Consider the following 13,493-nt stretch of genomic DNA (forward strand, 5'->3'; position numbering starts at 1 on the left):
TAAAGGCTCCAACTGCAATCGCCATATCAATGTTAGGGATACTCAGAGCTTCCCTGCCAAACCTGTTCACAAAATTCCTAAGGGATTCCTTAGGATCCTAAACCACTCGATAAATATCACTAGTAATCTTTTCGAATGTTTTGCTACAAGAAAATTGATGTTAAACAAATCAAGTAAGTGAGTAAATTAAGTAATATAGTAAGGAGGAACATTAAGAAGCCATTTTAACGTTGATCCTATCAGGGTCGAACCAAAGCCTTGCATAGGAAAGCTTCCTTCAAGTGTGTGGGAACTTTCCCTATACTATGCGACATGCTCCTCATGATCCTTGGTCCCATCATAAGGCTTCATGTTGGGTGTTTGGAAGCGTTTTGGGACTTCGATATAAGCTATTACGGGAGCAACTCTTGAGATCCTATGGCTTGTGGGTGATACTTCTGATATAAGTTGGATTATTCTAAGAACGCTTGAGATCAGTTGTCTTAATTGTTGAAGCTCCTTAGGCATGATCGGACTTAAATATGTATCAAGGTCCACATATGTTAGTAGTAAAGATATTATTATCGACGAAGTTACTAAGTTCCTTGTTATTAGGAGTAATGAAGGTTTTGTTGGGATCTTGCATCATATAGTCTTTCTCTCTTAGAGTTGTGCCCCAAGTGGAAACAAAGGTTGGTATTTAGGATCCTATCTAGCGCCGATTCACTGAGGATCCCCTGTTATCAAAGTTTAGGATCTTGGGTTGCAAGATCGAGGGTGCTGCTTCTTGAGGGTTGTGGATTTCTACCCTCATTATTTCCCCTTCCTCGAGTATTGCCTAGTTATCCTCCTATTGTTGAGTGACTTGTCATTCCAATCTCTTTATCATAGCAAAGATTTCATTATTGGAAATGAGTACAGGAGGATCCTGAAGTCCTTAGGTAACGACGAAAAGGTGTTTTTCTTCGGTGCCTCAGGGGCTTTCTTAGGAGCTCCCCCTGGGGGTGGAGGAAGGTTTTTAGAGGAAATTAGAGGAATGGAGGAGGAATATATGTTCGGTTGTGTAGACATGATTTTCCAAAAGGTTTTGAACACCATGGCCCCACAGCGAGCGCCAAATTATTTTGGTCAAAAATCAATTAAGAAGAATCTGACCAATTTGTATGAGAGGTTATGATATTCGTGGTAAATTAAGTAAGAAATGATAATCAAATTGACACAAGTGAGTTATAAGGAAAGCCTTTGATCCTTAATAAGATCATCGGCATAAAACCTTGGGAGGTGATAATGATCACCTGCCTTGATGATTTTATTGATATAGAATGTTGAACACAGAGATAAATGTATGAATGCAAGTACAATTGTCGTATATGAGCTAAATCTCTCGCTAGTATACTAGTTACATGTACTATTTATAGTCTAATGCTAATAATAAGAAATTCGATAATTCCAGGATCCTCCAGAATCAGCATATGAACATTATTTATCTTGTTATTCTAAGTCTTTTGCCTGGTTGAGATGACTCTCCGTTGAGAATGGGTCTTATGTTGACTCATTCGGCACATGTGAGAAAAATAAAGAAAATATAGACGTTATAAATGTTAGAAATATTAGTAGTAATAGTCAGGATTTCGAGATATGTTTAAGGATCTGAAGCTTCAGAAGTATTTGAGGATCCTGAATATGAGTCAAGGATCCTACCCCTAACACTTACCATCATCGTCAATGTAGAATATTCCATGTGGTTTTTCAACAAGTATCTACATATTAGGTTTAAACCTAGCTGGTGGTTTAGCGTTAATCAATATTGATCTAAATGGCAACAAGAACTATGTTACTCTTTCTCTTATGTTTGTTTTCTTTGATTCTCTTCTTTGGATCTCCTGAAGTTGAAGCTCGAACTTCTAGAAGAATCAGATCCAAAATTCAAACCTTGGATATCAACTCAGCAAGAACCATTTCTTAATACAACAACCCGGTATAACTCCAAATCAACACCATTAACTCACTTATTCAAAATAACCACATTTCACCGAGTTAGTTACTTAGGCTTCATTTACAAAATCCAATTGATATGATTTCCTTGTCATGTGCAGTGTGAGGATTTTATAGCTTTTAGGCTTGGTGCATCTAATTGGAATTCTTTAAGTAGTTGTCATTCAGTCCGGAATACGATGTGAAATGGGCTAGGCACAGTGGTCATTTCGCATTAGAAAAAATAGTAATTTTTTGTAAATAGTTATAAAATTTGGTGGCTTAGTTAATTTCCATTTATAGTATAACCAATGTGTCACATCAAATTAGTGTAACTTAACTAGATATTCTTCGTAAACTATTTTAGTATAGATTTTTCTTATATTTATTGGAGATCATTTTTTGAGTATTTTTACACTATTTTGGTGTTTTAGTGCATGTGTTGGAAATAGCCTAATGGTAAACCTACTATCTTTTAATAAAACTCAAGTTCAAATCACGTTAGTTAAAATTAATGCAGACGTTGTAAATAATCTTATGGTAAAAGCCAGTGTCTTTTAATATAATTCAAGTTTATATCACATCAATAAAATTCTAATATTTTATATAAACTTGTACATGCATCATACTAGACTTAAAATACATCAAACCATAATTATTTCCTCTTATCATTCATTTCCTTTCGTAACACCAACAAAAATAAAAGTACAATTATCAAATACCATTAAACCCCAAAAAGAGTACTCTTGTAGTGAAAAGATGGCATAAAAACTTAAGATATGGTTCCATGAGGAATGAGCTTGATCGGAAGTCCATGAACTGGTCTTGGAAGTGGATCAATTACCACCTTTTCATCAGGAATTAACCTCACCCAGTTGTATCTTGTTATTATATTGTACATAAACACCAATATTTCTGCCCTCGCATACTCATTTCCAGGACACATCCTCGCACCTCCTCCAAATGGCACAAACGTGTAAGGTGCGGGTCCCACTCCTTCAAATCTTGAGGGATCAAACTTCTCAGGATTAGGGAAAAACTCATGGTTTTTCTGAGTGTAATGTGGGAGGTAATGCAACTACAAATTAATAGATATATGTTAGGTAAAGTTATCGCCTTTTTAAATTAGATATATGAAGTAGTTGATTTTCTTTCAAAAAAGAGTTCATAAGAAGAAAGGATAGACTACAACATATATTGAAATAGATGAGGTCGTGTCTAGATGATATGATATATTAGCATGCCCTTGATAGAGGCTCGATGAGTTTAGGCTATATATTCAAAGTCCTTGACATAGTGAAATGTTAATGAGAGCTTAAAAGATTGCTTACTTTCCATCCTTTGGGGATTTTGAAACCAGCATAGGTGAAATCGGTTTTCGCAACTCTAAAAGCACCAACAGTTGGTGGACGCATTCGTAGCACTTCACATGCGACATTCCATGAGTATTTCATCTTACGTAGATCATCCCAATCCAACAGCTGACCGGGTGATTTTTCCCTTGCGATGTCCATTTGTTCTTTTTACATTATATATGTAGTAAAAATATATCAGTTTCTTGACCATTTAAAAGAACTTGAAATAAAAAGCAACATATTTACTTTCTTTTTACCAATATATACAACACACTTTTACTCTTTTACCGATATATATTTCTTTACCAATAAGAGTAATATGTAATATATATATATATATATATATATATATATATATATATATATATATATATATATATATATATATATATATATATATATTAGTTGTGAAACCCGTATGTTATACGGGTTGGATAAAACAACAAATCAAATATAAAAGTTTAAACAAAAACTTATTTAAATTTAAAATTTAAACTTTAATATTTGAATTTAAAAAGAAATATATTAAATACTAGATGACTAATATTGTAATTTATTGATTATTTTTAATTAAAGCAATCATTAATTGAGTTATAAATATGAGGTGCTAATTAAAAAAAATGAGAAAATGATAAACGGAAAAGATATTTATTCAGAAATATCAAAAAATGACATGTGTTTAAGTTAATGAAAGAATAACATGTGACAAAATAATTTTCATTTTTTAGGGAGTATATATATATATATATATATATATATATATATATATATATATATATATATATATATATATATATATATATATATATATATATATATATATATATATATATAGTTCTTTGTCAATAATAGCAATAGTAACAAATAAAATAGATTGTCATACTTGTAACCAAATGTAATAATATTGTAGAAAAATAACTATGATGTAATTATAGGTAATAGGTAAATATATATTGTTAGCATAGAGAAAGAAATATAATCACATATAAAATATATAATTACCTTGTTATAATGGATAGAAACAAATTATATTCGTTATTACTAAAAGAGTAAATTGTATATTCTCTTTGTTATACCTTATAATTATTTAAAAAATGTAATATTGGGATATCTTAAATTGATGTTGGTGTTAATTATACCTTTTAGGACTCCTTGGTACACGTCGGGGTGATCGACTAAAGTCATCATGATGAAAACGACGGTGGTATTGATAGTGTCATAGCCACCGATGAGCAACCCTAATAAGTCACTGGACATGTCACCGTCAGTGGTTGGAGCATTGCCGGAGTCCTGGTTCCGTTTGTCAACTTCAACAATCATATGCGAAAGCAAATCTTGCATCGGAGTAGCAGTCCCATCAGCAAGGTCTTTCCTTCTTTGCGCAATTATGCCCATAATCACTTCTCGGATCCTGTTTGACGCTTTAACTCCACGGTTAAACCTTGTTCCTGGGATGTTAATCGGAACCGCTATAATTCCACCGGCTGCCTCCACAAACGGCGTCGCAAGCTTCTCCAACTCCGTCGCGTCATGGACACCTAACAGCAACTTTACAGCCAATGCAAACGTGTACTTGGCAACAAATGGGCAAACTTCAACCTCATCACGTCCAGTCCAGTAATCCTCCAAATGCTGTCTCAGTTCAGAATCCATATCGGAGATGTAGTTTTTAACCGCATGAGCTCTCAAGAACGGCGGCAACAGTTGCCGGACTTTGGCGGATTCCGCCGTGACAGACTTGTTATTTGATTTCTTGATGATACTCTCGACGGAGCTCGGCCACCATACTTCAACGAGCTTGTTTTCGTTTGAGAACAGGAACTTGTTGCCTTCTGGGCCACACAAGAACGCCATTTTCTCGCCGAGGATTGACGTCTTGAAAACGTCGCCGAATAGTTTTCTTCGCTGCATGACAAACTTCTCGTTGGTGCCACTGCGGAGCTTCTTGAAGTAATCTATGCTTTCTCCTATGAGAGGCCATCCATAGTTTCCAGGGATGGTTGATTTTTGGCTCAGAAAATGGTGCAGAAAGAAGATGGTGATGATCGGTAAAACTACGGAAGAAACTAGCAGGAGGGTATCCATTGTGATTCGTGAAGTGTTTACTTAAGGTTTAATGTTATGAGGATTGAGGGTGTTGGATGAATGTACATGTGTATATGTGTGTGTTTATATATGTACATATATGTTTATGCATGAAGAATGTTGAAGTTATAGATGACAAGTTTTGGTATAAAGGACAGTAAGGACAGTTATCAGAATAATATGAAGACAAATATGAGGGATAACTGGCAAACAAAGGCATTTGGTGAACCTCCTAAATTCTAAAACCAATCAAATTGATTCGTAAAACTTTTAATATAATATAAGCTCTATTATATGTTTTAGAGAATTTTTATTGAAAACTAATGAAATAATGTAAAAGTTTAAAAAATATTGTATACTGTACGCTCATGAATTTAAATCAAAATAAAAATTTTAAATATCAAATAGTGATTATTAGTTGGTACAAAATAAAATTATTGAAGACTACTTTTGTGCAAAAAAAATTCGTCTTTTCAATCTATTTTTATTTTAGAAAACATAATGCAATCGATTTATAAAATCTAATCTATAATATATTTAATATTTAAAATGGTTTTTTTTCATGGGCAAAATACAAAATATTGAATCAATTATATATGTATTTATATTACTTTTATGCTCTGAAAATCATTTTGTTAATATTTAATTGGGTTAAAACACGATCGTTAAGGAGGAAAAATGAGATGTATAGTTCCATACATAAAACACAATTTATCAAAAAGTGAAAACAATTTTTCTATTGTTGAAAGGTAAATATGTTAACTTTGCCATTAGATTTTAAAGAAATTGATAATAAAAAGAAGACTAAATTATAGAAATGGTTCATGTGGTCTGCATGATTCAACAGTTTTAGTTTTAGTTTCTCGATTTTTTTTCAAAAATGGTCCTTATTGCAGGTGTGGATTACAAAGTTGGATGTCCTTCTGTTAAATATGTATGAAATGACTAAAATGCCTTCAGGTTTAGTCTTAGTTTCTCGATTTTTTTTCAAAAATGGTCCTTATTGCAGGTGTGGATTACACAGTTAGATGTTCATCTGTTAAATATGTATGAAATGACTAAAATGCCTTTGCCTTTATATTTTTCTGTTTTTTTTTTTTTTTACTTACCAAAAATACTAAAACTAATAAACTACGAGGACCATTTATAAAAGTTACATGAAACTTGAATAAAGCCCTAAACGTGGACCTCAACTTTACAACTCCGACGAACTACTAAATTGAAATATAATCATAGTGAAGCCAAGACCAAGGAAATCATGGCCTAGGAGTTAAAAAAAAAAATGATGATCGGTGGTGGTGGAGTTATTCTCTTCCCAAGGATTCACCTTGTCACTGAGGTGGAGCTTCTGTTCTCGAGGGTAGGGAGGGGAGATTTCAATCTTGAAGTTCTGATGATATTAATGGAATACCATGTTGAAATTACCTTCAATCTTGGTTACAAATTGATATCAGAGGCTATGTAGATGTTTCCCAAGTTTTTCCGACCATCGGATCCACCTTAGTCATGGGTCGTACCACGCCAACATGCATTGTTTATTCTTTCTTCATTTTATTTATTTTTTTGCTTCATGCTCTCTCTCTCTCTCTCTCTCTCTCTCTCTCTCTCTCTCTCTCTCTCTCTCTCTCTCTCTCTCTACAAAAACAGCCTTTCATGAAACACCTTGCGTGTCATAAAAGCCGTAGATGACTCGCAAATATGTGTCAAGGAAGGCCCTATCATAAAGGAAGATAACGCGCATTTGCGTGTCGTAACCTTACACGCGCATTTATGACGTATGCTTACAACACGCAATGTGTGTCAATGAATGCCCTATCATAAAGAAAAAGAAACACATTTACGTATCGTAACCTTATGACGCGCGTTTACAACTCGTATTACGTATCATTAAAGCCTCTGTCATAAAGAAAGATGACATGCATTTTTGCGTGTCATAATTTTAAACGTTTTAAATATATAAATATTTTTGATAGATATATTAAATTTCAAATAAGTAACACATTTAAAGTCTCATGATGCAAAATAAAATACTTATATAACAAAATCCATTTCATAAAATAAATGTACTAATCAAAGTAAATCATATTTAGTTGTTATTTTATTAACATCAGTCAAACTAGAAAAATAAATCTTCCTAATTAATCCAAATAACAACAAACATAAAACACAAACTATTTTGAAAATCTGGATCTTTGCTCCCTATGCACAATGTTATAGCACCTATTTGTATTAACTACCATAGTGATGATTCAGCTTCTTCTACTGATTTAATCCCCTATCATTCTTCAAATACCAACATTTGTTTGTTAAACTGCATCGACACAAATACAAAGCTAAAGTGATAATTATAATGAATACTACATTCACCAAAAAAATACCAAACTTGAATCAGCATTGGCCACTCCAATACACTTCCATAGAGAACATTTCACCATTAATCAGAATCAGAACTTGCAAATTTACAAACTTGAATAAGAATAACAAAAAACAATCAGAAAAGGTTGGATGAAAAACAAAATCAAAGATATAGTTATGTCAAATTCAAAAAAAATACCCTTCCCTAGCTGCATTTGTTCTATTTACTATCCCACTCCAATCCACTTCCCTAGTTGCATGTGTTGTCAAACTCGATCTAATTGTCCTTGCACAACTATAACACCATAAAAATTTGAACAATTTTTCACTTTTGAAAAAGCATAAAATATCATTCACATTCATTTTAAAAACATTGTATCAACATTGTATCAGTACAAAACTCCAAGATCAAAATATATAAACTCCAATGTGCGTGTGTACGAATCATGCCGGCGCCTTCCCGCGTTCATCACTGGTACCTGAAACACATAACACATAACACTATAAGCATAATTGCTTAATGAGTTCCCCAAAATATCACTCTATCACATATTTGCCACATAAGGCTAAACTCTGTCGACCCTCTGGTCAGTGTGTCTCAGTGGGGCCCTCCAGCCCCAACTCTCTATGGGCCCTCTAGCCCTAACTCTATGGACCCGAAGGTCCTAACTCTATAACTCTGAATCATGCATATCACATATCACAATAAATCATAACACATAATAACATACAAATACACTGGCATATAACTCTAAGATACTCTGTCACATAACTATGTTACCACACTAGGTAAAGTATAGTGAGAAGACTCACCTCAAATGTCTCGGTAAATCTCTGACTCGATAGAAATATGGTCTAACCTCCGCCTAATCACATAAAGTAAATACTCTCATAAATATAACTCCCGGGACTAGACTCAACCCTCTCTTGGCATCCTCAGAAGGGTAAAAGACTATTCTACCCCTCTCTTGACTCTAATACCCCATTGTTGACCAAACCCTAAAAGTCAACAAAATTCTGTAACAGCCCGAAATCTCAGGTATTATTTAATTATGTTTTTGGGGTGAGTGAGAGGGGACTCGGCGAGTTGGAGCCTAGACTCGCCGAGTAGGATCGCAGACTTGGTCGCGGGTCCGCGACTGGACTCGACGAGTCCAGATATGGACTCGGCGAGTCGACGCTGTTCAGCAGAAACCCTAACCGTTCAGTTTTGAATCGTATATAATGCTCTCATAGGCCGTCATTGTCCGTCTTTAGTCGACTGAGAGAAACCCTAAACGGCTGTGGACATCTAGAGCAAAATTGGAGGATATTAGGGCTTGAAGAAATTGTTGGGCAAGGAGGAGAAGGGTTTTGGCTAAAGGACAGAAAGGGATTCGAGTTCTGCGGTTTGGAGACACAGAGAGGACATATTCCAGGTAATATTTCGGATTCCCTTCTGTTGTTTGATGTGTTTATGAATTTAGGGTTTATAGAACCCATTTGGTGATTAAATGAATTAGTGCCTTGTTACCCAACGACTATAATCTTGTAGTAGGACCTTTAGAGGTCCAGAAGGTCCCATGCATGTGTATTTCGGGACGAGACCTATCTCAGGAAGCAGTTTGATCGACTGCATGGCGTGGACTCGCCGAGTCCGATGAACAGACTCGGCGAGTAGCTTGAAGATTCACTGGGACTCGCCGAGTTGTTCTTCAGACTCGGCGAGTGGAGTCGGGGTGGCCCCGCGATTCTTCCAGGAGTAACTCGTCGGGTCGAGGAGGGTACTCGACGAGTAGATAAGGAATCTCAGAAGGTTGGAGGACGTCTAGACTCGCCGAGTCGCCAAGGTACTCGCCGAGTCCGGTCGAGCTGACCGTTGACTGTAGACCAGAGTTGACCTAAGTCTGACTTCTTAGGGATAGTCACACTTAGAAGATATGAGTGGTAATGAGATATGTGATGTTATAGGAAGGTTGTAGCTCGTTGGATTGTGCACGAGTGATTTCAGGAGTTGTTAGCTTTCAGCATTTACGAGGTGAGTCTTCTCACTATACTGTACCCGGAAGGGTTTGACTGTATGACCGGAAGGTCGGATATGATATGTGATATGTATGCTATATGTGGTAAGTTATTTGTTATATGTGTTATGTATGTTATGGGCCGGAAGGCGATTATATTATGGGCCGGAAGGCAATATGTCATGGGCCGGAAGGCGATATGTTGTGTGATGGACCGGAAGGTCGGCGTGGGTAAGGCCGGAAGGTTTACCCAGCAGGGACGGAAGTCCCCTGAGACACATGGAGCGGAAGGTCGGGCCTGGAAAGGCGTATGTGCGTAAGCTGTATATTGGGGAACTCACTAAGCATTTATGCTTACAGTTGTTATGCATGTATTTCAGGTACTAGCGAGGACCGTGGGAAGGCGCCGGCATGATCGATACACACTGAAGATTGTCTTTATGATCTTGGGATTTTGAATATATGTATTTGACAGAATACTTAAACTAATTTTGCCTTGTTTTAAATGGAATTAATTATGTTTTAAAAATGAAAAATTTGTTTGAAAAATTTGAGTTGTTACAATTGGTATCAGAGCCTTGGTTTGAGAGATTCGGGTGCACCTTCGGGGGTAACTGAACTCAAACCGAGGATTTGAGGAAACTTTTCAAATAAAGGCATAAACGTTTGTAAATGGTTTCGTGGTAAGCAAGAAAGAAGCAGTGTGTACGATCAGTCAGCGCCCGAACGGTAAAGATCCCCAAAATACCTTACAATATTATATGATGTGAATTGTTATGCATGCTAGAAGACTAGGTATTCATGATAGGACTAGAGTGGCCTGATTTGTGATGCCTTAGTCTAGGGAAGTTTGCTTATATGAGATGCCTTGCTAGTATGCGGGTAGATAGTGCATATCAGAAGTAGAGTACTCACTATCCGAAGTTGGGGAGGAGGACTTGGGATGAACACTGATGCTGTGTGGTCGGTAGTATTGGGCCCGTACTACCGAGGACACCGGGTCAGTGGGAAACCCAAGTAAGAATCCCTGGATATCGGGGACGGGGTAGGGTCGCGTTATCGAGTGCAATTACACTTGATGGAGTCTCTGATAGTTTTATGTTGTATTTCAGAGACATCATGGTTAGACCACGCCACGGAGCGAGTACGAGCGGTGTGAGTGACGAGGATATTCGTCAGATGATTCACGAGGAGGTGGCGGCGGCGATCCGGGCTGAAATCCCGGAGATGTTTGGGTCTATTAAGACCACCCTGATGGAGACATTTGATGAGCGGTAAGCCGCGTTGACTGAGGCTGCAACCGCTGCAGCTACCGCAGCCGTGGCCGCTGCTAGGCCACAGGGAGGTGACTCGTTGCTGTTCCGAGAGTTCAGCAACACGAAGCCACCGGAGTTCGATGGGACACAGGATCCGATTGCTGCGATGAGATGGATCGCGGATATAGAGGGGTGCTTCTACACGTGTTCATGCCCGGAGCACCTGAGGGTACGGTTCGCTTTGAACCAGCTCCGCCTGGGAGCGAAGGACTGGTGGAAGTTCGTGACAGCGAATTTCACCTTGGCAGAGACTACAGCGGTGACATGGGAGGGGTTTATTGCCATGTTCAGGGATGAGTACGTTCCCCCGGTGGAGAGGGAACGATTGGTGCAGGAATTCTTAACCCTCAAGCAGGGTACCGATTCTGTTGCGGTGATTACGCGGAAGTTTCATGAGAGGGCGATGTTCTGCCCCGAGCTGGTGTCCACTGATCAGGCTCGGATGAGCCGGTACTTGGGAGTGCTGAGGAGGGATATCCGGGAGTTTGTATCGAACTCCACCTACCATACTTTTGCTGAGCTTCAGGCGAACGCCAGGAAGCGCGAAATCGAGTTGGAGACCCAGGCTCGGGAGGAGGCTGAGTCTCAGCGGGTGGACCGGCGACCGGCTCAGTTCCAGCCGGCAGCCAAGCGGACCAAGTCCGCTGATTCGAGGACAGGAGGTTCGAAGGGTCGCACTTGCAGGAAGTGCGGCAAGAGTCATGATGGAGTATGTCGATCTGGTGCTTGCTACAAGTGTGGCAAGGAGGGGCACATTGCTAGGGAGTGTCCCAAGGGGTTTACGGTTTGCTTTCATTGCAACCAGACTGGCCATAGGAAGGCCGAGTGCCCTCAGCTTCTTCAGGGATCTGCACCTGCTGCCGGAGTTACTGCGACTCGACCGGTGAAGGCCGAGGCCCCGAGGGCTCGGGGAAGAGCCTTTCAGCTGACTGCGGAGGAGGTCCGCGCTGCGCCCGATGTTGTGGCAGGTATGTTGTAATTCATGTAATTATTTTAATGTCGATATGTTATGCTTATGTTATTATGCGCGTAGGTACTTTCCTTGTGAACTTTGTGCCTGCCTTAGTGTTATTTGACTCGGGTGCGAGTAGGTCCTTTGTGTCCTTAGCCTTTAGTCAGCATATCGGCGTTAGTGGTGAGTCGTTGAGTCGACCTTTGAGAGTTTCTATAGCTGACGAGAAGGTGATTTGTGCTACGGAGGTTCTTCGGGGATGTGTACTAGAGATTTTCGGGGTTGGATTCCCGATTGATCTGATTCCTATCGCGATGGGGGATGTCTGTGTCATCGTGGGCATGGACTGGCTGAGCCGATTCGGCGCTGTCATCGACTGTGAGCGTCAGTTGGTGACTATACGAGACCCTAAAGGGGGAGTTCTTTCGGTGTACGGTGAGGGTACCCGTTCAGGATCAGCTTTTTGTTCGGCCGCAAGGGCGAGGCAGTGTCTACGGCAGGGTTGTAAGGGTTTTGTGGCGTATGTGATGGATACGCGGGAGGTTTCCGAGAAACCGAAGTCAGTTGAGGAAGTTCCGGTGGTGTGCGAGTTTTCAGATGTTTTTCCCGAGGAGTTGCCGGGAGTACCTCCTGTGAGGCAAGTAGAGTTTGGTATCGATCTGGTTCCGGGGGCCACGCCTATTGCCAAAGTGCCCTATCGTCTTGCACCTCCAGAGATGCAAGAATTGTCCTCGCAACTCCAGGAGTTGCTGGGGAAGGGATTCATTCGGCCGAGCAGCTCGCCATGGGGAGCACCTATCCTGTTCGTCAAGAAGAAGGATGGTTCACACCGGATGTGCATTGATTACCGGGAGTTGAACAAGCTAACGGTCAAGAACCGTTACCCGTTGCCGAGGATCGATGATTTATTCGATCAGTTGCAGGGAGCATCTTGGTTTTCCAAGATCGATCTGAGGTCAGGATACCATCAGGTGAGAGTACGGAATGAGGACGTCCAGAAGACAGCGTTTAGGACGCGATATGGGCATTATGAGTTTGTGGTGATGCCTTTTGGACTCACCAATGCCCCGGCTATGTTCATGGATCTCATGAACAGGGTATGCAGGCCGATGTTGGATCGGTCAGTGATTGTATTTATCGACGACATCCTGGTGTATTCGAGATCTAGAGAGCAGCATGAGGAGCATTTGAGGGAGGTCCTGGAGGTATTAAGGTCGGAGAAGCTTTATGCAAAGTTCTCCAAATGTGACTTCTGGTTGCGGGAGGTCCAGTTTCTAGGACATGTGGTTAATCAGAAAGGGATATTGGTCGATCCGACCAAGGTTGAGGCGGTGATGAGTTGGGAGGTGCCGAAGTCACCCTCTGAGATCAGAAGTTTCCTTGGGTTGGCAGGGTATTATCGGAGATTTATCAAGGATTTCTCCAAGATCGCAGTGCCACTCACCAGATTGACCCGGAAGGGTGTTGCATTCTCATG

General features: G+C 39.4%; 1 protein-coding gene across 1 annotated transcript; it reads right to left on the reverse strand.

Moving 5' to 3' along the window:
* Positions 1 to 2,591: 2,591 nt before the first annotated feature.
* LOC145051226 (beta-amyrin 16-beta-monooxygenase-like) lies at positions 2,592 to 5,467 on the reverse strand. Its single transcript, XM_078999328.1, has 3 exons — positions 4,448 to 5,467; positions 3,285 to 3,472; positions 2,592 to 3,031 (listed from the first exon to the last, which is right to left on the reverse strand). Exons 1-3 carry the CDS (start codon positions 5,391 to 5,393, stop codon positions 2,726 to 2,728), a joined length of 1,440 nt encoding a protein of 479 aa, XP_078855454.1. The 5' UTR covers positions 5,394 to 5,467; the 3' UTR covers positions 2,592 to 2,725.
* Between the last annotated feature and the right edge of the window lie 8,026 nt (positions 5,468 to 13,493).

Source organism: Lactuca serriola, chromosome 5 (assembly GCF_051521515.1).
Source record: "Lactuca serriola cultivar US96UC23 chromosome 5, Lser_US96UC23_V15, whole genome shotgun sequence".
NCBI lineage: Eukaryota > Viridiplantae > Streptophyta > Magnoliopsida > Asterales > Asteraceae > Lactuca > Lactuca serriola.